General features: G+C 40.5%; 1 protein-coding gene across 1 annotated transcript in view; it reads right to left on the bottom strand.

Moving 5' to 3' along the window:
• dock10 (dedicator of cytokinesis 10) overlaps positions 1 to 17,630 on the bottom strand; it is a 44,298-nt gene extending 26,668 nt beyond the window's left edge. The window contains exons 1-8 of the mRNA XM_022753869.1: positions 17,289 to 17,630; positions 8,889 to 9,008; positions 5,038 to 5,127; positions 3,986 to 4,068; positions 2,095 to 2,167; positions 1,646 to 1,789; positions 1,116 to 1,250; positions 70 to 256 (exon numbers count right to left, since the gene is read on the bottom strand). Coding sequence (XP_022609590.1) covers positions 70 to 256; positions 1,116 to 1,250; positions 1,646 to 1,789; positions 2,095 to 2,167; positions 3,986 to 4,068; positions 5,038 to 5,127; positions 8,889 to 9,008; positions 17,289 to 17,447 — 991 coding nt within the window. The 5' untranslated portion in view covers positions 17,448 to 17,630. The remainder of the gene's footprint in view (positions 1 to 69; positions 257 to 1,115; positions 1,251 to 1,645; positions 1,790 to 2,094; positions 2,168 to 3,985; positions 4,069 to 5,037; positions 5,128 to 8,888; positions 9,009 to 17,288) is intronic.
• Positions 17,631 to 26,529: the final 8,899 nt, after the last annotated feature.

Below are 26,529 nucleotides of genomic sequence, written 5' to 3'. Positions count from 1 at the left end.
CCTCTTTCAACATCCATCATAGGTAAACTCTCTGTGTATTCCTAAATGCAAAAACAGAACCAGTCTCACCCTGCCGATGGTCAGTGAGGTCCAGGCTCTTGCGGTCTGGAGCCGGCCCGTCGTGGGGACTGATCTGTAAGATGCGGGTCAGTGTGCTAATCCACTCCTCCATGTCCTGTTCACTCTCCGCGGCCAGCACGAAGTACGTAACCTCGTTCATCTTCAGTTCAAAGGCGTGTTTCCTTAGGCGGTTATTCTTTAAGGAGAATGAATAGGATAATGTGGTTACACATCAAAAACCAGAACTTGGCGTGGTTTCTTTGGAAAATCTTACAAGTTTTCCTTCGTACACATGCAGGTTTTGAAGGTACTTTATGCTGAAAAATAAACTCAGCCTAGTTAAACTTAGTTTAAGGATGTCTAATGGTCCTAGTAATCCCTTTTAAAAATATCAAAAATAACATGAAGCCTACTGCTAAAAATAACTTTTTTTTATTTTACAAGGATATGTTAAATTATAACACTAAAATGACAAAATATAGTATGCACAGTTGCATTAATCTGCCTTGGCTATGGGAACTTGTAAACAGGATGTTGTACGTAAGTTTGAACAGTCTGTTTCCTACTGTACCTTTAAAAGTTAGAGATGGATTTATGTGATAATGATAAAGGGAAATACAAGACTACATCAACCAGTCCTGCCATACAATTCATTGTTGAGGATAAAAACGCAACAAAGCTAAACGCTTGCTTCCATAAGCCTATTAAAAGACAATACTTATATAAAGTTAATTGTCACTTCACTTCACTTTCTCTTGCTACTGAGTTTTGTTTATAAAGGGATACCCTGACGAAAGTCTTTGCAAACACAAGCTGAGATTAGACAGATGTGGCGCACTGGAATTAAGTGTGCAGATGTTTTGATCTTAAATGTTGCTTCTTTTTGTATCCAACAGCTTCATGTTTTGTGTGTAGTAGTTTTGGAGGGAAGGGGCCTGAAAAGCCTCCCTATGTTATTCTAAATACACAAGTCAATATATTCATATTAAGTTAACAGTATATGTTCTACATCAGATATTGTATATTGTTGTTTATATGAATGCATGAAAACCCACCTGTACCACACCAGTGCATGAGTCAAGGAAGATGCAGCCTTTGGGTTCCTTGGAAATCTTTTCATCTTTGTAGAAATTCATGATGTAGGAGTTGTCTGTCAACTGGGTGAGCTGGAAATACCTCCTCTTGAATGACTGCGTAGATAGCAATAAATAGTAAGTTAATAGTAATAGAATTAGCCTGGCTTCAGGACAAAGTCATACGCAGCTAATTATGGTGACTTTACAGTATGTTAAAAGGACACAAAAAAAAGATTGTTCCTTAAATATTTTTATTTAACTTTGAGAATGACATAAAAATAATCATGTAGGCAGTGGTGCATTGATAATACTCCTGAAAAATCAAGTTTGCAAAGTTTGAGTAAAAATAACCATGGTAACAGTTCAAGCTGAAGTAAAACATAACAGGCAAAAACAAGAGGGAGATATGAAGATAAGGGTGAAAAAGCAAGACCGAAAATTGTGTGTGTGTGTGTGTGTGTGTGTGTGTGTGTGTTCATGTAAAAATAGAGCATCAGACATTTCCTCACCCGAACAGTGATACTATTGTTGACGGTGCTATTGAAGTTCCCTTTGTAAAGCCAGCCTGACCGAAACACACCGATCCCTCCCCCTCCTCCTCCACCGCCACCTCCTCCCCCTCCCCCTTTGGACGAGGACAGGGAGGTGGTATCCTGTAAAACATGATCAGTTCTCATACATTAGCTTTCCATGTATCCCTCTGACACACGGGAGCAGATGATCAATAGAGAAAAGGAGCCTTTCCAGACTTATTCTATCTTATGATGGCTATTTGTCAGTCAAATTATGTTCATAAACAATGTGCCACTGACTTGTAATGAGATAACTGCTCCAGCAAAGTATATTTTAACAGCTTTGAGGCTGCGATAAACTAATTTAAACATGAGGCCCAGGATGTATCCAGTATGTAATGCATTCACTCTGAAAAGCATTTGTCAAAAAGATGGTCATTACTGACCTCATCCTTGTCCACGTCTTCATAGTCGATCTCAAAAGAATGGGATGGCAGCTTCTCTGCTTTGTACAGTTTCCTTTGGAGGAAAGGAGAAAGAAAAGGAAGATAGTGAGAAAATGTGGATCTCCAATAATGAAATATAATGATGGAGAGAGAAAATGATTTCAGGAATTCAATTAATCTCCTCTGTTTGACTGGTGCAAATGAGTGCGGGTGGCTGACTCTGCTCCATCATCCTCCGTCAGGAATCAACAATAGGTAGTCCTCACTCCATCCCGCTCCACTAATTTCACAGGCTGACCCGTCTTTGTGTGTGTGCCATGGGACGAAAAATGCCTTTGTGTGTGTGCTGTGAGCTGCAGACAGCTAGGCTGCACTCTGCTAAAAGTCACACAGTTGTAAAAGCTGCTTGAAAAAATCTCTTAAGGGGACTATGTTTAAACAAATTCTGGTGATTGTGGGCTGGCCGCTGACACAGGAATGCTAATGCTGGTCTGCACAGATTAAGATTGCTCCACTCAAATCACAGCAGTGACAATCACACATATGCAGTAGTTGTGGATTCCCATTGTACTATGGTTTCCCTGGTGTATTCCACTTCAACTTGCTCCATAAATCTGTGAGCATAGGATGTTTGGTGAGCTTGTCAGTTTAGTAAACAAGCAGTACAATAGTCGTGCATTTAAAATGACAAAGGACAGCTGAACTTGATGTAATGGTATTTTAGCGTCATTGTGCTCTAACTTGTGTTTAAGATGCATCTGACTTTATAGCTCATCCTGGGTCCCATTTCAGAGGTCATGTGAACTGACTATAAGAATACAGTGGCAACCCATGGGACATAAGAGGGACATTCCTGTGGTTGAGAGCAGTAACTGCAGGGCTGTTCTGGGTCAGTCTCACTGGGACTGACGAAGCTCCGGTTGACTGACTGATACCCTGATTTAAATAAAAGACTGACGGACTGAATGGGTGACTGATTGGATGACTGACATTTAAAATAAAAAGGGGATGGAGGGAGAACTGAAAGTTAACATTTGTTAGCCGTGAAATTCCCTCCATCTTAAACTTGTACTTGAACTTGTTTCTCACTTAGTACCAGCCACCATCTTGTTCTTGTTAATGACCTCCCACCTCAGTGTAACAAATTGGGGTTATTCTTTAGGTTAGCAGCTGCTTTTGGGTCTGGGTATTTATTGGTTAAAAAAATCCAGCACGACTTTAATCAAGTCAGGAAGTCAAACAAATCTAAATCAACGTTTGTTTTTAAATTTCCATATCATAATACATTGCTATATACAGTAAGGTATGGAACAAAACAAAATGAATATAAATAAAAACTGTATTAAACTAGAAACATTCAATTCAAATCACAAGCTATGTGATCAGAAAATAAGATAAACAATCTGATCAATGCCAGTTTTCAGACAATTTAAGAAACTTGGCTTTATTGACACATTTCAGACTAACATGCTGAGAAATCAATCCTTTCTTTCTTCATGAGAGTTAGATGAGAAGATTGATACCACTCTTGATTGCTAAATATGAAGCTACAGCCAGAAGAAGGATATCTTAGCTTAGCTTAGCATGAAGACTGGAAGCTGTGGGGAAACAGTTCGCCTGGGTCTGTGCGAAGGTAACAAAATCCACCTTCCAGCATCATACTTTATATATTGTTTTTTTCATCAGTACAAAAATCAAAAAGTGAATGTGACAAGTTGTGGTTTACGGGGAAGGGGGTGTTGTACTGTATGTGCCAGACTATTTCCTGAATGGTGTAGTGACTTCCTGGCATCTGGCCAAGAAGTTGTCCCGCACACAAAATGGGGGTGTTAAACCCATATAGCAGACACAGCGCGTGACAGGGTGATAGAGCAATGTCAAAATGGGTCACCTGGGCAACAGACGGTAGTCTCCGGCGTAGTCATCATACTTGAACTGGACCACATTCAGCTCAGAGTTGTAATACTTACAGGCCTGGAGGAGAGGAGGGAGATTAAGTTGAATATGATTAAATATTAACTTTCCAAAATGATGACCTCTCTGGGAAACTGTGACCTGAAGCAGCTGAAACGTCTGCAGACAATGAGGGAAGCTAACCTACAGTGAAAGTACAGTCAGACGTCAGCTCTCCTGAGGCCTAGTTACTGATGTGCTGGGATTCATTATTAGATTATTTAAATTATAAAAGGAACTGAATTAAGAATCTGCCCCAGAGGAATCTGCAAATAAAGACATTTTTACATCTTAATAGATTACTTCTCTCTCGTCTCTCTCTCTCTCTTTCTCTGTCACACACTCACACACACAGACACACCCACACAAGTCACAAAGTACGGAAGGTGGTTTCACATCCTCTCGTCTGACTGCTTGTTGAATGGTGTGTGGCTATTCTCCTTAATCCAACTGTTTAGAAGGAGCTTGATCTTTTATTAACAATGTCACAAGTTATAAACAGACCAAACATATTATCAGCTACAATATTAACCTCAGACAGGACTACACCTACACACACACACGTCTCCAGTGAGCTGTGACAGTTCTGTCTGGGGAGTTTCCGTCTCCACGGATATTATTTCTCCACTGAGCTCTTGAGATTATGGCCGGTCGATCTGAAATGAGCTCTGATAGGCCTTTCCGACACACGCACACGGGCAAATACGCATTAAGATACGCACACACACATCTGGTTTATTTTACAGGCATGGTGAAACCGCTCAACCGGTATCAGGATGTCCTATATTAGGAACAGCCTAAGCTGACAGAGCTCACCACCAAATGAAGCCTTTTACATTCTAAAACCGCATTGGCTTCAGTTAAGTCCTGTACACACAAGCACATATGTTGGAAAACACACACACACACACACACACACACACACACACACACACACACACACACACACACACACACACACACACACACACACAACACACACACACTCACCTGTCCGACCAGCAGACATTCCGCCTGTAGCTCTGCCCCCTCAGGAACAGTTGACTTGAGAGTCCGTCTCTCCTGAGGCACCGTGGACACCTGGAGAGATGGAAGAATCGAGGTGGGCTGTTAACACAACAGTAAATACATAGAAAATGTTTTGTCTCTGTTATATATTGGGGTGAGCCACCTAGGTTGACACACAACAGGTAAAAAGGTATTGTGTAGTACTGGCATTTACTAACTAAACTGATCACAAGACAAGACTGGTAAGGATTATTCTGTTCAGGTGTCTACTACCTAAAATATTTATTTCTGAAAGCCTGACGGGTGTCATTAAAACCACATATATACTGAAATCATAATTATGAAAACTCAATGTCCAAACTAGTGAAAATAAGAGAAAGAGAGAAAGATGATTTTGGAAAAAACTTAGACAATCTATGACAAGGAGCACTCAAGCTGTTCTGGAGGCCTAATAACACACTTCACGCTGTTATTTTTACTTTAATCCCCCCCACCTAACCTTCATCCATATATACTGTAACTGCATATAACAATAGACTCCACTCCATGCTAGTGGCCCGGCTCTAAGGACGGTAATGTCTTCCGGTTGGTCCGTCACTTTGGTCCAGACGGAAATATCTCAACAACTATTCAATGGATTTAGATGAAACTTTGCACAGACATTCATGATCCCCAGAGGATGAATTCTATTCATTTTTGTTATCTCTTAACTCTTCATCTGTTGTACCTGTTCAACATCAGCACGATAACATTGTCATTGTGAGCATGTTAGCTTTCTGGCATTAGCATTTTGCTCGAAACACATAAGTACAGCCTCATAGAGGCGCTAGCAACTGCAGACTCTTAGTCTTCTTTTTACTTATCACAACTCCTCATCATGCTTTATTGCTAACATATCAATACCCCATGAGCAATGATTTGAGAGCACATGAAAAAAGCTCTCCAGTATATTAATGATATTATTAATGAATTCTTTCAACATATTGTCCAGCTTTATTGCAGTGAAAATGAATAATTTAAGTTAAATCTCTGAACATGTATTCCCGTTCTCAGCACTGATTAGTCCAACAACTGATAACCTAACCTATAAATCATGCGGCTTTAATTATATAAAAGTATACTTCATACTCCACAGAACAGAAAGTCAACATTCAGTCTTTAAAGTGCACACTCATATTCAAAAAGAAGAAATATATTTCCAAGTGATTGTGCAGGAGGGGAATGAAAACAAGTCAGCACCAAGGATGTTTGTGCATGAACAGAGACAGACTGTGATTTATACAACGCAATCAGATGGAGGGCACTGAGCTCACTAACCAACTGGCAAAGAAGCAGATCTAGTAAATGCCTTTTGTGCATTGGCGATACTCTGCCAAGCCACTTTCACTTACAATTATGGAAATTGACTGTAGGCTGCAGAGACAAAGAAAATCAGAGGAAATTGTTCTGTAGCCAGACAGAGCTGGGAACCAGAAGAGTTGTGCAGTCAAGCTACAACTCTGGGGTGCACAAGCAAATGAATCCTTTTACCACAAGCAGCCAATTAGGTCATCTTAATGTGCAGTGGATCTGGGTCTGCAGAAACACATTAGCACAGTAATGAAGGTACTAATGAACAAAGAGCTAAAGGGAGCCAGGGAGAATAAATTTGTTCAATGTAATGAAAAGACCACAATGCTAAACATGCATGATTAGTGTGAATAAGTCTGTGTTGCTGGAGTGAAAGGTGCCACATATTGCATTTTAAACATCAGTATATCATCATCAACAGCTGAAATGAAGTTAAAGAATATTTTACTTTCATTATTCAGTTGGTAAGTTTATTAGACTTTATTAGACAATTTAGGCCTATAACAGAAAATAAATTTGATGCAGGATGAGATTTGATCCATGAGCCATATTTGCCAACCCCTTCTTTAAAATAAAGATTATTTCCCATAAACCTCCTTGTTTCCCATCACCAAGTGAATTTTTGCTTCTTTTGTGACAGGTATTCTTGTGTGCTGAACATATAATTTGTCATGCATTTTTGCCCTTTAAAAAACAAAAACTAAATTACAGTTGCAGACAGGGACTGCCAAGCAGCAGTGGTCTTATTCCCATTTTTGTGTAGGGTCAGATGGGTATTCCTGCATATATTTCATAAAAGGCAGGGAAAACATTGTGTAAAGGCCAAGTCAGCTAACAATCAGTGCTCAGTCAATTACTTGTTTGACAGCCATATAAAAACGTAATCATTTCTCTAGTAAAACACCCAACATTTGCTGGTTACAGTTTCAGAAATGTGACGATTTGCTGATATTCTTTGCTTTGTATCATTGAAAATGATATAAAGCAAAAAATGATTAATATCTTTGGGTTTTTACATTGTTGGTCAAACCAAATAAGGTTTATTAAGACTTCAGAATTTTATCACAATATGTCCCGGTTACCTTGGGGTTTTTGGGTTTTTGACAATGACAATGAAACCACAGCCTCCCTGGTTTGGGATTGGGGAGTTTTGATGCATGTGATTCCCCCCTTTCCTTCCTCTCATTTTCTGTCAGCTCCTTACTGTACACTATAATAATCTAATACAGGTTAAAACAGCCCAAAAATACTTAATAAAATAAAGTCATCAAATCAAGCTCTGGTAACTCGAGACTGAATTCTGCAGGAATTGGTAATCAAGACTTCAAGACTTAACGCAAAACTTAACGATCAGTCAATGAATCAAAATAAATTGATACATACTGAAACTCCATAAATGACCATCAGTGTTTCCTGTAGGATTTTTTTCAGCTGTGTGGATGGTGGGCTCATGTTTATGTGCATTGGTAGAGGAATTGTTTATGATCATTATAGAATCATTATATATTATATAGTATAGGGTTATTTGTGTTCGCCTTGTAATGTGTGTGTTAATTTACCGGGAGCTTTGACAGTACTGTAGCTGTGGTAGTAAATGTCAAAAAAATGAGATGCCTTAACACAGAGAATTACTTACACTATACAGTATATATTGAGCATACTATAAATGTAAATAGATAAATCATATAAACATAATGATCCAGTTATCTTAAAGTATACAGGACAAAGTTAAAGCAGTTTAGTCTATGTTTGTACCTCTTAAAGTTGGCAAACCATATGATTACATCTTTAAGCACAGGCCTCAGCACCCAATTAATGTCCAAGTGACTCCAAAGTGGTGACTCATTTGCTTCACATCGTTTGTGAAAGTTTGTGCAAGCAAAACAAACATTTTTGCTTCATTAATTCTCCAGTTAAAAGCATTACACATCAGATAAATAAATTATGGTAATTCAAGAAATAACGCAGAACAGACTTTGTTTCGCCTGCACAAATGTGCACAAATTACGTACAAGTGAACGAGACCAGTTTGGTGTCATTTGGGTGTTAATAGGGTGCTGAAATCACACTTGCATGATCGAACTGAAACAGTTTTAATCATATCCTGATCGTATGGTGTGCCAACCTCATCAAGGTGCAACATTTGCAGAAGGCTCAGTGCACAGTCTATGCTGGACTACTACATGGTTGCATCACAGCTGGCATGCATGTATTTGTTGCTATGTTTCATTGTGAATATTGATGAACCGGGTGAAATATGAGCAGCTGTGCTCATAATACACATGGGGAAACACTGAAAATTCAATGGGTGATTCAGTGGAAATTCCCCTGATCTGTGTCTGAGTGATAAAACTTCACTCCACACTGAGAGAACCAGAAATAAGAATAAAAAACAAGGATGTTCTTGTTCTGACTGCATTAACCACTCAACCATCAGGCCAACAAAGACACACACAGACACACACACACATACGCACACTTACCGTGAAATCATTGTCGGGGAATAGGAGCAGTTCTCTGAGAGGGTCTTCCTTCAACTCATCCCCAAGCTCAGAGATGACAGCCTCATAGTCAAGAGGATCGATCACCTTCGGCTTCTCCTGCTGCAAATAGAAACAAAGACTCCTGATCAGAAAAATCACTTGTTTTGCTTGGTGTCAAACCTCAATACGATACGATACGATACGATACGATACGATACGATACGATACGATACGATACGATACGATACAATGTGAATGCTTAGTCAAATTCATCAAATATTTCCTGATTGGGAACATTTGCTATCTTTAGACTATATTCTATTTGGGAATTCTTATTAATTAATTATTAATTATTTGATAATCCTAACCATATTTAACCTTGAGCAGTTTGTCATGTTTTGTTAAACAAAACATTTTTACATTCCTGAACCTAAAGTATGAAAAAAGTCATGTTTTGTCATATGTACTGCAAAAGGTATCATACTGGCATTAATATCTCACATCTTCATGTCCCACACACATCCTTACTTAAATCTATTTTTATTTCATGTCTCATATCTTTAATCAGACAAGCTGAGAGGGAAGATGCAGAGTGGTGTTCAGGAACCACTACCTGTTACAGCAAAAAGAAGAGAACAAGATTTTACTAACAGCACTCTCCACGACAGATACTCCAACAAAAATATAGCACTTAAAGATGGAAGGAGTGACAGTAAATTAGCTACACCTTACACATAATCTCACCATTCTGGAAAAGAAAAAATAGTCATGATCATGACATTTCGTCTGTTTTACCATGACATCATTAGGACCTAAAAGAATCATAGAGGAAGTAACACTACAGCTGTAGTTAGGCCTTGACACATCCAACAAAACAATACATGTAGAGTTACAGTTTTAAATCAAATGAAATGTATTAATTTAATCCCACAAATAACAGATACAGATTGAATTTTATTCCAGTAAATGTAAACTTCACATGTACAGCAACCAGACCAACACGTACTGACAATTCTATGCCCTCAAATATGGAAACACCACATACAAAACTAGCCGCTTAACAGCCGCTTCTATATGTGAAAGTCTGTTTTCACACACTCCCCCAAACCCCCACATCCCACCAAGCTGTAAACTGTAAAATGACAATGGTGCTCTGTAAGTCAAAACAATCCATTACACTCTGGATTTCTCTTTTCTCAAAGAGATTTATACTATGTTGAAGGATTATGTAACTGGTCAAAGAATCACACAAAAAAAACAACATCTTAAACATGTGTTTTACAGATAGAGGACAATGGTAAATTACTCCTGTCATTCAGAGGACAGAAACAAAGCAGCAGCAACAGCAGCAAAGTGAGAGCCTGAGCAGGCTGTGGTCAGAAAGGCAGAGGAAGTAAAGATCTCTGGCTGGGTTCACATGCGTGCAGTGCAGCCCCAAGCTTTTACCCACCACAGATGCCTTAACAGTCAGAATAGGCCTCTTGGAACAAAACCAAGAGAACGCACAGGGAAGGTGAGAATGTAACTCAACAGAAGGTGATCCATGCCTTACAACAACCCTCTGCCTCAGTACTGCTCTTACCACCCATACTGTATACTGTGAAAATGTTCTCTTATACAGCATTAAAAGGGAGTATGCTGATGCACACTGTCAGCATGCTTTATACTCCATCCAGACCTACAGTATTTACATAATGTTGAGTTTCATTTTCCAGTTTTATGTTTTTTGTGTCTGTTCTGACAAACATGGTTAGTAGTTTTACTAACTGGCTTTTTTCAAAAAATAAGTGCTGCTGAAACAAATAGTCAGTTCATTGATCAGACAAATGAACTGTCAGCGGTTACAATGACTGAACAGTTTGAATCAATAAAATGAATTTTGCAAAAATGAAAAATAAAATGTGATGTGATGGTTTGGTGCTTTTCGCAGTTTTATATCACTGTAAATTGGATATGTTTGAGTGTTTTTGCATTATTTACTATCTTCTGTCATCTTGTAGACAATCAGTTCATCAATGAATGAAAAATAGTAATCGACAGATTAACCAATAGTAGAAACAAACATAAGTTGTAGTACTGATTTGAAATGAGCTTCTCTGAAAAACAATCATGAGCAGTAAAATGAAAGAGAAAAGTAACAGGTAACAGGCTTTCATGTGTTCAATGTGATTCTACTCACACCCATGTGACATCAGAGTAAATGTTTCAGGGGAAAGTCTGGCTTTCTCGTCACGAGTAAAGTGTCATTAGCTCTGTTGCGTGTGCATCATTAATGCACACGTCATTTAAACTGATAAACTTCAAAGTGTTTGCTTGTGTGTGGCCCTTCCCTTCACAAACAAATCTTCAAAAAGGGGAGGAAATGAAGCACACAATAACGATCACAAAACACTGATTACTGTCTAATTCCCACAGATCAGACTGTGGTGTATCATCATTAAAGGTGTGTGAACGACACTTATCACTATGATTGACAGCATATAAACATATGTTAGTCACTGCTACACTACAGCCATGTGATAGTCAATAAAAACGAGTTGAGAGTAAAATGTCACTTGACATTGTAACAACTAGCAGAAACAAAAAGAAACATACAAATACATACAATACTCAACCGGTTGAAATCCGATCGCACTCGTTTGCTCTTTATTTTCCTCCTGAAGGTGATTTTGCTCCTGAAGCTCATTGCCGGTAGAATTAAGTGCACACTTGACACTGTTACAAAATGCACATTGCAGACATGTGCGCTATCAGAAGCAGAACTAACACTGAGTGAGGTTATGAGCCTGTGTCAGAACACGTGGATGTAGAGGAAGTTGATGTTTGATGTCCAACAAACATTTCAGCACACAAACCACACACACACACACACACACACTGAGACAGAGAGAAAATCCCCGGCAAAATAAGAAACCAATCAACCAGGTACTCCAGTTTCTATGCATCACTTTTAATCCAGTATCTTTCACTTTAGGGCTATTCAGCAAGACAATGTATGGAAACAGTTTACAGAAAATGATTTTATTTTAGACTCCACATTACTCATCGTACAAACAGAAAGGACAACCCCCTCTTTACAGTTATACACTATCATTTACTCACACACACTGAAAGTCAGAGAATCAGTATTTTATCTCCTTCTGTCCAAATTTAACAGTAGCACACCTTCAACCCACACAGGCATGAAAACAAACACGAGCATACGAACGAGCATGCAAACCATCAACTTCTTGTTCTAAAGCTAGTCTTCCTCGCATGAGATATATAAAAAAAAACATTCAAAATAAAAACATACAAATGGTATTCGCTGATGCATGATCCCACTGAAACAAATAAACATGGCAGAACATAAATACAAAGTAACATCTATATCTATGTTTTGCACGTACACTCACTTCCCCAGATTAAACCTCATAGCAGAACAAAGATCTGCACAAGAGGAAACAACTTCTGATGATACAACAAACTGGTACAGCTGTTATTTTAGTACATTACATAAGGTTCCACCATTAGGCCTTTTGGGAGCACTGATGGATTAAGTGATACAGAGGAATCAATACTAAACTACTCTACTTTAAAGTATCAGTTCATCTGTACTCCAAAGGGAAAAATACATATTGTATTACTTAACTCTAGTCGTTAAGACATACAGAACATGCTGTCAACAGTTTACTTACAGGAACTACTTCTTTGGAAGAACGACGTTATAATAACAGGACTAGCTCAAAACCTAGTATATGGTTGGACCGTGTCATAGGCTACTTTCATTCTTCCAAGTGTCAGTCAGTTTCAGCCACTCTGCTACTCACATATACCGTATCTTAATACAGCCAAATTTCCAATAAAGCTGTTCTCATTTACATGTTTTTCTGTTTCTGTTGTCAGACAATGAAACAAGTATGAAATAGTGACTGAAACACAGCCCAAGAAGACTGCATGTTAACCAGCAGTCACTTCCAAGCTGCTGCTCTGCTCTGCTAAAATCCTGATTTTGTAACCATGACATCGTTTGACAAAATCACCATAAGCACAAGTTAAGGACAACAGCTGTGTTGTGACTTCAGTTATATTTACTCGTGAAATGATCACTCAGATGGAAAGTTAGAAGCTCATTCACGTCAGCTGCCATGTGGTCAGCACAGGGAGGTGTGCCTGCAGAGGGTGAGCCCGACCAAGCGCTTGCAGGTCAGTACTAGCGACTCTCTCACTACAGAAAGTGGCTACGGTGTGTTCAAAAAGTCGCTAGATTTGTCCCTAGGTGCTTTTTTAAAGAGTGGTCATGGTCTGAAGAGTCAGTAAATCCAGTGACAAAGGTGCTTGCCAAAACTGCTTGTTCATACCAAATCATTTTGAGAGAGCAATGACCAATGGGGAAACTCCAACACTCACATCAATATATGTAATTTTTCAATGCTGTCAGCACCACGAATAAAATTCCATTCATTCCATTGTATGAGGGCAGAGGGAGGGATATCTTAAAACCTAATCTAAAATAATAAAAGCAAATCAATCATTGCTAGATACAATAAGAGCTAGGTGAGAACATAGTGTATTTTTGTAATTTGTGTGTACTAAGCCTTTAAAGCATGTGTGATGAATTAGACGTGGATGTGTAGAATTGTAGCGATGATAATCTCACTTCACTCTTCTGCGATGCGTAGCAATACATGCTATAGTATATAGTATAGTACATAGTGTGTGGCGCTTGCGTCAGTTAATGGGACTTGGTTTTCGTGAAGTCAAATTTGTGGTTAAAGTGCAAAAACTGTTTGACATGTATATTCAAAGGTCTCAAATGCAAAATGTCATCTGTTTCTCTTTGACCTATCATCTTGCTGTTTATGAGACTTTATGATTCAGCAGAGATGACACTACTGTATGTCTCATGACTGTAACTGCGGCGTTTCTGAGAGAGTGAAACAACATGGCCAAGTCGAGGACGAGGACAAGACACCTCTAACTAAAGCATTAATCATAATCTACTGTATGTTTACCTGATTTAATAACTGTTAATAGGTCTTTGATGTTTTGCATCTGAAACAGTGAATCATAATCATGCTGTTAGCACTGCACTCCTTCAAGTCTATTTAATGTCTGCTGCAACAAGCAGAAGCTCAACCTCCCCTCTCCTTCTTTCACTCTGTTCCTCCCTCCATCCGTCCTCTGTTCTGCAACCAGCTGCCTCAGCTGGCTCCATCCCTCCATTCCTCCCTCTCTTCCCCTCCTCTATCACTTCTTCGTCTCATCAAACATCCTCAGCAGCGCACTCCTTTATTTCTTCCTCCTTTGATTCCCTCTCTGTCTCTACCCCGCTGCCTTGTTCTCACGCTATTAAACATCCCTTTTAACATCTCTCCTTCAGTCCCCTGCTCCCTCCCTCTTAGCAGGGGTGAGATGTAGTGGGTGTTGATGTTGGTAAACTACAGCTGTGCAGAGGGTACGACTAGAGCACTAGACGGGTGGCTCACAGCATGGCTTTCCTCCCACATAACTGTGAACGAAGGGAGTCAGACCAGGGGGGAGGGGGGGGGGGTGCATCTAAGTTGGGAAATGATTAAGATAGAGAGTCAAAAAGGACAAACATGGAGGGAAATCACAGGGTCCACCTCTTTGCAAATAATGCGCACAAGCTGGTCTGTGTCACCCTCAAGCTCAGATTTAAGGGCTTAACATCCTATTAGGGGAGAGACGTGAGGAAAGTGTGATGAAATCAGAGAGAAGGGGCAGCGTGGAAGAAAAGATAGAGCGAGGAAGATTTATAGGGATTAAGAGAGACAGAGGGGGAGAGATGGGAGGACAGAGACAGCTGAGACAGCAGAGAGGAGAAGAAACCAGACAGAAGCCATCTGCTTTACATCATTAGAGCAATACAGGGTCTGGGGAGAGACACAGTGGGACTAATGGGGATTCATACTTCTAAGAGAACTTGTCCCTCTGATGAAAAACAGTGTTCTCCACTTTTGTAGGGACAATTTGACGTGTTGAGTCAGTGGTGAAAGTCCAGTGAGACTTTTCTTGCCTTCTTCCAAAACAAACACTACACTGTTTTTTTTGTTTCTTGTCTTCTTGACACATCTATTTTAGTCTGTCCATCCAGATGTGTGAAGGTCATTCTACAAAACCATAAGCAGCCCTGGTTGCACAGTGAACTGACAAATACTTCCAAAATTCACAACATCTTGTCAACAACTAATTAGCCAACCAGCAACACATTATCGAATGTCACTCAAGAGCGCTCAACAGGTCAACGCCAAAGAGGAGTGACAGTGGCCAAGGAGAGAGTGGAGGATTTGAATTCTTTCACTGACCATAGTGTCAGTGACAGGGTGAGGGAGGGGTAGACAGACTGTCAAGCTTGGAGGGAGACAGCCAGAGGACTACCACTGATGTAGCATGTGTGAAACTCCTGTCAAAGTGTGCTTTGTTGATTTATAGATAACTTCTGTACAGTCTGTAATTTTTCCCACAAACACCCGGAGATCCCTGATGGAAACCATGGTCACAATGAAGCCTCTCTTTACATTTTGCCAGTCAAAATCTTTAAAGATGTGTTTTTACAGCTTTTTCTTATTTCCTGTAAACTGATCGATAATTCACAAACCTGTTCTTTACCTGAAGACGTTGAGCAATTTCTAAGGAAACCTTCTCTTGACTGACCACGAACTAGAGACCAATTTGCAAATATTTTTTCCAACCCTAGTTCTCATAGATACTTTCATGATAACGAATGAATCTTTCAAGAATACGCCTCCTCAAATATCAATAGATATTTACTGCTAGGAGCTGGAAAATTTCTTTCACATCTCAGAACAACGTCTGAGACAACCGCTGATCAATCCAGTTAAGATGAAAATATTCAACAGTGGGTAGAAATCAGTTTTAAAGTGGTTTCATTCATACAGTATATGTTTAAAATAGAACCTTATCATGTTGCATCTAACCTTTGGAGTTCCCCATAACTTGCATAACCCTACATGCTGCCACTTGTTTATATTATATAGGGTTTTTGTTTTTATGCAGATGACACACAGCTGTACTTTTCCTTTGATCCTCTTAATATCCAGCAACATGACTCCCTGTATGAGTGTCTAAACACTGACACATCTGGCCTGGACATCTGTGAATCTCACACTGGATCACTGCCTTCAAGCATGAACCTGTGCTCCAAAAAACCTGCTGCTATTATGAACCAATTTGAGGTAGAAGACTTTTCCTAACATGATTGCGTTCTAGAATAAAATCTTTCAACTATGAAAGTGTCTGAGAGATTTATGCTTTTTTTGTAGCTGTAGGCAGTGATGAAACTCTTACTGTGACAAGTGAATATCACATGTTTACAAAGATCGGTAAAAGCCAGAGTTAGTGCATAAGTTTCAAAAACTGCCTGGCCTGTGCATATCAGCTGAAGCTCTTACACGTACAATGCAAGAATCTGCAGGCTAACATGAATCTGCAGTGTAAACTATCATGACTCCAGTTTGCCACAGAGACCAGAAAAAAAAGGGGCACCAGAAGAGACGGGAGGTTTATGGAGGGAAAGACAAGAAAGGGGAAACACAAGGGGCGACTGTAAAGATTCCACCCTGCCAAAACTCTAACATTTTTTCCACTGGGCTTACAGAAACCAGGGTCTTTCTGGGAATGAGAAAAAAAAATCTGGCCAACACTAGTGGATACAGATACCAAACAGATGGCTGACATGCAACATTGTTCTGGAAAGAAAACTCAGCAAAGAGAAACACACATGTATGTTTATGTAATTCATTCATTGATTAATCCAGTCATTCATTCTTTCATGCATGCATTCATTCAAACGACTCTCATCCCCCCATCTTAATCAAGGTCCTGCTTGACTAGCTATTTTTACCATCTTCTCTGTAGGCCATATGCAGAGAAAGCAGATTTTTCCCACAGAAACTAGATTCCCCATGTCTGACCCCCACCTCCCCACCCCCATCCCCCTCTATTCTCCTCCCTCCATTTCCGTCCTTCTGCCTCTCAGCTGTGAAGGGAAACAACCAGGCCCCAATCACTGATCATACATCACCCTCAGCTGCAGAGAGAGGCCGTAAAAAAAAAAATAAAAAAAAAAACACAAAAAAAAGAGAAAGTTAGACAAGGAAAGTCAAAAATGTAGAGAAAACACAGAAAGCCAGAATTAAGTTTATACACATGGTTGAAAATGACTGCTCCACAGAAACAGGTCTTTTACATTCTGGCTTCAGACACGTCTCCATCATTGCAATTTAAAATGCACAAAAATATACACTAAAGCACGTCAAGATATGATGCACACTGAGCACACAATAGTCTAGTCCACACCCACATACTGTAGTCCCCTCTACCTGCCCACACACACATCAGAGGAGGTATAGTTGGGAGTGCAGTACTGCTGGTTACCATTACAATGATGGTCAGAGGTGAGGTGGTAGTGGTGTAACCCTCAAGGGTGGGCGTGGCGGCATCCAGTGACATCTGGTCATGTCGTGAACACATGTGGCCGCAGTCTGCCCCGCCCACTGAGCGTAGGAGCAGAACCACACTGGCCGAACAACCCATAATCCACTGCTGTTGACTCCCGGTCCAGCCTGATCCCCGTCCAGCAGTAAAGGCTTCACCTTGTCTATCCCTGGCAACCTGAGCTCAGATGACACAGTTCAGTCCACTTCAGTCCAGCACCTGGTCCAGCCAGCGGTGCTGTGCTCTGTTCAAGCCCAGTGGGAAAACTGAGGCTCCATCCTACCCTCCCTGTCCTACCCCACCTTCCCCTACCAGTCCTGCTTTGCAAGCTTTCTCTGTCTTTCCTGCACTGCTCTGCTCCAGTCTCCAGCTCCTAATGTTGCTGTTGCTGAGCTTACACACTGGCAGCCTTACATGTCTCTCTCTCCCTCTCTCTCTCTCTCTTTCTCTATCACACACACACACACACACACACACTCACACACACACACACACACACACACTCACACACACACACACACACACACACTCACACACACACACACACACACACACTCACACACACACACACACACACACACAGACTGCAGCTGTGCATGGTTCAGCCCAGCCCAGCTCACCCAACAAATCACAGTCTGCAATAGTTGTCAGCTGACCAGAACCAGCTGCTATACACACACACACACACACACACACACACACACACACACACACACACACACACACACACACACACACACACACACACACACACACACAAACCTACATTATTTTTTCAGATTTTCATTCTGCTGCACTCTCTTTCCCCATTTTTGTTGCAATCACACCAGTCCTTTTAAGTCAGGAGTTCTGCTGACTGTGTTTGTGCATCTGCGGTTTGTGCGCTGAAGTCTGGACCCAAAGCACAGACGCACTCAGGCTGATTTGATCAAATAAATTGTTGCTTTTTAAAAGAACGGAGTATAGAGATTGCAGTATGAGTTTATGCATATTATTGCGTTAGCTACAGTAAATTCTGTTTAATATTCCAGCGTGGACTGGAGGTTGGCACAGTGTGTGTGAGGCTCTAGGGAGAGTGTTTGGGAGTGGTGAGCAAGGCTATTGAACAGAGAGTGGTTGGAAAGTGGGGAGTGGGCGGCTTTACAGATGAAGGTTGCCCGTGGACTTTTAGGACTGTAGAGCTACCATGTGAAATTCCCCTGACTCTGCTTCAGCACATAAACAGACAATAGGACAGTATGAAGTATTTCAAGTATAAAATTCCATTACATCAGTTTTGATGTCCCTGAGTGCCAGCGACAATCACTTTCACCACTCTAATTTTTCACATGTCACCATAACATCTGGTCCTGCTTTATTCTTCATGATCCACTTTCTTTCACTGTGTGTGGCTGAAGTGAAAGAAAAAAAATTATGCATTCTGAGAACAAAATGGTTTTCATATGTTTCGTAGCAATTTGAAATTCTTCTCATTATAAAATTCCCCCTTTGTGTTCCTTGCCAGCCGTACTTGTTGAACCAGAAGTTGTAAAAAACATACATCTCACACCATAGCACAAGTTTTGTCATCCAAAAGGTTAGTTAAGAGGAGTTTTGCAGCTTGGATTTTGGTTTACTGTTGTTTGCCATCTTTTTCTCTCACTCCCGCCGGAAAAGCTGAATTTGGTCGAGGGAGAGGAGGTGGAGTGAAAAAGTGACACTAGCTGACTCTGACTGGCTGAGACACTTGGCAATCAATCAAACTTCTTCTTTACGATGTAATATCTCCACAATAGAACAATGACTCTCCACAAAGACACGCATAACAGGAAGTGAAATTAATTGTTAATACACTAACGTAATATGGAAAATAATTCAATAAGTCAATGACCACATTAAAAAAGAGAAGTTAAAATATTTTTTCGTTGAGCTCCATTCAGTGAGTTTTCACGAAACTGTGTAATATGACATTACAAAAGACAGTGATGACAGTGATGCAATATTAATAATATAATACACTGAGGCTACGGGAGGATAAATGGGTGGATAAATGTAATGCGGATAAATGTAAAGCACAATGTAAATTGTTGTGTGGTTTTATGCAGTTGTATCTTTGCAAGCTTTTTTCATTGTCCCTTGTTTAGAAATTGTATTTGATGGCATTGAATTTAGCTACAAATAAAGTTGTTGTAGTAGTAAGTGTTTCCAAATCGTCATTCAGAGAAAATAAATCAATATTCCATTTGCTATTATAACAAATAAATGTAAATATGTAAATGTAGCTCTGAATGCAAGTGGGAAAATGTTGCATATATAAAGCATCGCTTCTCACCCACACCATTTAAGAGTCATTTAAGGGGATAGTTTACATATTCTGCCTATATATAATTTTGCTGTATGCATGAACAGTTATCAAAGGCTGTCTGCAGATCTAACATTTAGTGACACATACTTTAATGTATAGGTCCAGACATTTGCACACGCTGTGCTCCCTGCAGAGAGTAGGAGGTAACCATGGTGATGTTGTTAGGTGATGATTAAGGTCATTAGTGTCCATGTCAACGTGACAAAAAATCCCACCCACCACCCACATAAACGCTCATTATTATTATGCTTTACATAGCTAAATATAAACAACATGACACACACAAACACACAAAGGCATGAGCACATGCGGTATTGCAATTCCTCTCCCACACAGTGTACAAATATTAATGTGCCGCACTCAGTGGGAGATGACAGCGCATATGTCCACTGCAACGCACAAAGAGAGAGGGAGAAAGAGAAACATTAACCGCGCCCACCGCCAGCAGCCCCCTCCCCATCGCCTCCCTGCTTCCCAAACCACAGCGTCTCCACTAAAGTCTCCTCAGTGCAACATGCCTGATAGCAGCAGCTCAAACTCACAGAAACCACAGAGATGGGCTTTGTTTGTACGCCAGGCCTCCACAATGGTGCTGTCATGCAAATTTGCCCACACACAAACATGCCCTCTAGCTGCCAGCAAAGTCCCCATGTTACACAGCTAGCTTGGTGTGGAGCTCTCATTCACTCTGCCTGACTTAACACTGCTTCCAAACACACATATTTCTACACTGGCTGCTTTAAGTTTGCTTCCATCCAAACACTGGTTAAATTTTATACTAATCATTGCCTGTTTCTATTAACTGGTGCTATGCAAACATCAGAGGCCGTCAAGATAACATCGTTTTAAAAAACTGAATTTAATTGATGCTGAGATAGCACTTATTTGACTCTTTCTTTTTCTTTAAATTCCTTATTACTGGGGCTCTCTGGTGGAGCAGAGGTAGGTTACAGCGGGTGGCAGTAAAACATCAGTGCTCTGTGAATGAAGAGGAAGCAGGAACAGGACATATTATTATATATTCAAAATAATCAGTTTACTGTATCTTGTCTTTATAAATATGCCAACATCTACACCTCAGCCAAGTGCAAAACTTTTTAGCATATTAACATATCACATGGAAAGATATGGTATTTATATTTAATATTGAGAGCAGTCTGTTAGTTTTAAGCATATTATGTCATCACAGCAGGATGAGGCCTGATCACTGATGATATTGAGGAGCCATCAATTAAATCTAAATTATTTGCACGTTTCCCATAAGAAAACACTGCAGATTTGATGCACATCCAGCGTCGGGGGTAAATCAAGGAAAGCTACCAAAGCTACAATCTTCTCTGCATTTTGTTTGTCTTGTATTTTGTTTGTTTTTTTTGTTTTTTTGTCTCGTTTTGTAATTGTTTCACTTCACCTCCTTCTTAAATGGAAGGAGAGGGAGAGATGAATTTAAAGTAAAACACCCGGGGCAACTTTCAGCGAATGAGGTGGGGGAGTGCTGAATAAGTGATGAGGACCTCGCACCTCCAAAGAAAGGAATGAGGAAACTGACTCAGGCGCTGTGGTTAGTGGCACAAACATGGAGATGATACAGTGTAAAGCAGTTCACCTCCCACGACACCGTTCCTGGAGTTAAGAGCTGGTTAAGAGAATAAATAAATCACAAAATGAAATGGGAGAACAAAACTATACAAGGATAATGTCACATCCCTGGACAAAAACACAAACACCCGTACCACCATGCACACAATGAGATGCAATAATGTGCTCTTTTATTCTTTTAACTCTGTCACTCCCTTTTTAATCTGAATTCATTATCTTTAACACAGACATCCAATCTTCGGTAATGCTTTATTTTATGGGTCATTTATTTGCCAAATAATTTCCAAAAAAGTGACATGGGATTGTTATTTCTTAGACGTTCCCTGGAAAGTGCAATGTAAAATGTTGCCATTTGTTTGAGGAAATGGAGAAAGAGCTTGATTGTTACACTTGGTAAGTACCTGCTACTTATGACTGTGACTTCAGCAGAAATAATGAGGAAATGATAAAATAGTAACATAGAAAATAAGAGGAGTGCAGTGGACAGACACTTCCAAGAAAGAACCATGGCCTTTAAGTAAGAGAAAACGTTTTAAGATCCAATTGGTAACATTAATAAATGGGGTATAGATTAATGATGGAAAGTATACCATTGTCTGTATTTGCTAAATCCTCTGCTTAGACGGACAGAAGTACTTCAGTCCTTTTTTACTTTCTGTAAAAGTAGCAATACCACATACTTTATTTATATTAACATATAAGCAGTATGTTAATATTGCTGTATCGCTGCAATATAGTTCATATTTTAAGCTGATCATTTACTTTATTTGTTTTCATCTTGTTTTTAACATCTAAAGTGTGAAACCTGAGGAGAGTTTATAGAACGTAGCAGTTACCGATTTGTACCAATTAAACATTTTCTCAGATGTCCCCAATTAATTAATGGGAAACCTGCCTGCAACATACCAGGTCATTTGCATATTATTAAAAAAACAAACAAACTCTGGCATACATTAGTTAGTGTGTGTGTGTGTGTGTGTGTGTGTGGCATGTGCACCATTGCTATTGTATGTACCTGCAGTATGTGTGTCCTTGCACTTTCTTACTCGTGCTTGTGTGTGACCAGGGTTAAGTTGTGTGTTAAGTCTGAACTTCTGTAAAGGATGACATCATTGGGGTGTATAGGGCAGTGTGCCGCCATCATTTGTGGAGTTAATGTTTTCCAGCTGCACAGCCTCGGTCTCTCTAATCCCTCTGTTCCCATCAGAACTGTTACTCTGCTAAACAGCACCGCAGGCCAAACAGTCGCAGTCATACACACTAGATTTGCAGGAGTTTGATTTGTGTGTCTGTGTGTGTGTGTGTGTACATGCATTTAGGTTATTTAGACAAAAGACAAACATAAGCCATCTTACTGACTTCAAATGCTTCAGCCAACTAGGGCGAGTAGGAAACCACAGTCCATTAAAACTCCTGCGCTCTGCCTTGTAAGCAGTTAGCTCTGCTATAGTTAGGTTCCCTGCAGAGCTTGAGGCTGACTCATGGCAGCGGTGTTTGATGTGGCGCAGAGCTCCACTGAGTTTACTTGGGAAAACACTCTCCTGTTCCCATGGTGACCACAACAGGAAGGATGCTGTCACTCAAGGGTGCTGAGTTCTCAGCAAACTACGGCTTGGCCCCAGGCAATCGCAGAACACCATGGGGGGACACAGGGTCAACCTCTTTATGACTGCACTGCCCCCCTCCCCTATTCTCACACAGCACGCACACATACAGTGTTTCTCTGTGACGTTGCTGCAGAGATGGAGAAAGTTCACTGACTGTACTGGAAAAACAGGATTCAAGGAACTGAGCAGCTAACAGAACAATCCAGTCAGGAGGAGATCGCTGGAACTCGACTGCAGATGTTGTAAGGAATAGTTTTGATCTGATTTGTTGAGTTGAATGAACTTCATCAAATGACCTACTTTGTTTGTGTAACTGTTGTTCAAAAGACTAGCGATTACAGCAGAGAGGAGCTTTTGGTAAAATAAAGTGCAGCAAGTTGTGAGTAGTGGCTACACTTTCTAACTCTCTAGTGTTGTGAGTGATGTTGAATATTTTCTCAAACTCAGCCTGAGTTTGTGCTGCTCTTTGTAAAACCTCACTCTGCGGTTATAACACCACGGCACACTGTCTCTTGCACAAACAGGAAGACAGACAAGGTCTAAACTGAACACGTTTTAGTTTTTTTTACGTGATGCATTGAGGTACAACGTAATCTATCTAAGAGTTAATGAAAATTAAAACTGCCTTACTAAGAATTGGGATTATGATTTTATGTCACTATTCTTTCATAACCCATTTTAATACCCCCCCCCCCAGTGTGACCTGTCAGAATTTGTGAGGTGCAGTCATGCATAGATGGTTTTGTGGTCAGATGGAAGATATTATATATTGGTAATTTTGTATGTTGTGTTGATGTTTCAGGTGGTGGAATGAATTTGCAGTGGTACCCTGCTGTGCAGCAGCTGTGGCAAAATACAACCTGAAATGTATCTGTTCTTGATTTTGTTGTTCCTGTCACACATTAGATTTGTTTTTGTCTCTGCTCGCCCGCTGCCTTTGCCTGCTTGTCACATGATGCATCCTGCAGCTTTTTTATTTGCTTAAGCAACCTGAGGGGGAAATTAGAAGTGCTCCGATCGCAACGGACTGCCCTCCTCATGCAAACCATACTAAAACTGTTTTCATGTGAGAGCGCAATTGCAAGTAGGAATCAATGTGATTAATTGTGCAACCTTAAAGCAAGAAAATGTTGTGATCCTGAAGCGTAATATCTGACAGTTTTATCTGGCTCTGAGCTGAGCACTTTCCTGGAGGAGGCAACAGGAAGGAGCTGAGTTCAGAGCTACAGCACACTGCCAATGCCATCTAGTGCTGAGAGCTCAACACAGCAGGCTGTGTGGATGATGAGAGAGTGCTTCACTCTGTGCCAGTCTCCACACCTCTGAGTAGCAGTTGCTGCCTCTGCCATGTCTTTAATGAATGACCTCCAGGAGGCGCTCTGTGCCAGAGATACTATCTGGTCCTACTGGCAGCTGGTTTGTTTAGAAAAGGAAGCTATTAAAATGTCTTTAACTGAGAACTAAAGTCCTGAGGCAGGAGGGATGTTGGGGGAGGGAGCAAGAGAGGGGAGATGAGGTGGGGAAAATGGGAGAGGGGAAGTTGGTGAGGAGCAGCTGCATTGTTAAAAAAAAATTTCCTCTCTTTCTCGTTGGACTCACCTCCCTCTTAAAATTCATTCCCGAACCCCCCAAAAAACCTTCTGACATCAATAAACCTCACCTTTTATCCCGTCTATTCATCTTAACTACCCCCCAAAGAACTGCTGAAGTCTTTTCTTTACAGTATTTCCAATCATCCACAGGAGACACAAATACAACACACACAGCTTCGTTCATGAAAGAATTATATCTGTGGAATTTGAACAGACCACATTTATGATAACAGACAATCAGGCAGCATGTAAGGTCAAAAAGACAGACAGAGGAGCAACTTTAAAAGGTAAGGAAACAGTGGGGGAGTAATTGGACACGCACAACTTCAAAAACGTTTATAGATGAAGAGGTCAGCTGTAAACTGTAGGTGAAGGGGGAGAGGTTTTTGATTTTGTTTAATTTATTGTTTATCCATTGAATAATTTATGGAGTCGTATGAAATGTAAGTGGGATAATGTATATTTCAGAGATGGGTTCGTATTCAACATCAAGGCGATCTTCCAAGAAACAGTAAAAACAAAGCCCCTGCTTCTTTTCCCTAAAAATGAATGGTTTATATTATGAAAATAAATACACTTTATGACGTTAGTGGAGGTGGTCTCTGTTTCAGCTGAGGCGACCCCCATCCGAGTGTATTGTTGTTCCTTGATCTACACTGTCAAACACTCCATTCACTTTCAAGGTAACAGTGACAACAATAAAACAGCTGCATATATAACTGTCTACCACTGTCTACCTGCCGGTTTTGTTTTAACATTCACTGACTCCCACAATCATAAACGTGGACCAAAGGAGAAAAATCTGGTCTGTGAGACGAGCGTATTATGGTATTATAATAGTATCATAGCACACCAGTATTAATTAGCGGCAAATGCAGCAGAAAGACACACAGCCACTGTCACAGAGCTGGTGCCTCATTAATTCACTCTCCCACGTGGCATCGCTCCACGTCTCCCCGCTGTTCTCTCCCCCCTCCTGTCCCGTCTCGGGCCGCAGCCGTCAAGCGTAGAGACGGCTGAGGTCACCGGCTTCTTGCTCGCGCGCGCTGCAATAAATATTTGCAATCATACCCGTCTCTCCTGCAAATTTTTTGGTTTGTGTGGTAACAGGGGTGTACTTTTAAAATGTTACTCAATGCTGTTATGTTAGTATTGACGGTTTAAATGAGAAACGCAGACAAAGTATCAGCTCATGCATCGGGGATGTTTTAAGGTAATAGCAGCGAGCGGATTTGAGAAAGGGAACACTGATTAGAAACAGGAAAAGGCCCTTCGCTGAAGAGGGAGGAGTCTTTGCCAATATTAACCTGTTAATCAAAACCTGATATTACAGGAGAGGTCATGATTCCCCTCTCAGCACTGCCATGTCTCTGTTGTTTCTCTGTGGTCCTATCTTGACCATTTACACAGCTGTTAGGCCTCTCCTGTCTCCTGTCCAGGTAAGAGAGCCTCCGACCAATAAGACAATTCACTGCCTCCCTCGCACCAGCCAAATCAAACCCTGAAAAACCCAAAACTCTGCTCTACTTCCACTGCATGTCTGAGCCACTGACACTAGGAAACCGTAACTATTCGTTAAGCAATTATCCATAATGATTTCTGTTTCCTGTTACTCTGTTAGCTTGAAAAATGTGTCCTCACTCTGAACCTGCCATATTCATCCTACATCTGGGCCAAGCCAATATTTACTTTTATGCATTCATGCCAGAAATGCATACCAACACAATGGACATGGTGGTCATATGCTGCTATGGTTCTGGACATTATGAACAGTCATATCAGCTTCATTCCAGGCTGATGAGTGAAAAATAAATCATCAGACTTTATGCCAACCCCCAATCTACACCCTCACAGTGATGAAAAAGCCCACTTGAATGCCTAGTCTGCAATAAATCATTCAGTCATAGCGCCTACAGATGACACCTACACAAAGCCTACATGTAACCTCTGCATAACCTCCACACCAGCGCTAACTATCTACCAGACGCCCACTCAGCACTGCTCCTTGTCCCTGAGGTCCCAGTTTAGACTGAGGACGC

The sequence above is a fragment of the Seriola dumerili genome, unplaced genomic scaffold (assembly GCF_002260705.1).
Source record: "Seriola dumerili isolate Sdu_G_001 unplaced genomic scaffold, Sdu_1.0 BDQW01000199.1, whole genome shotgun sequence".
Classification (NCBI taxonomy): domain Eukaryota; kingdom Metazoa; phylum Chordata; class Actinopteri; order Carangiformes; family Carangidae; genus Seriola; species Seriola dumerili.
Note: the sequence above shows the minus strand (reverse complement) of the source record. Positions and strands in the feature narration are given on the sequence as shown.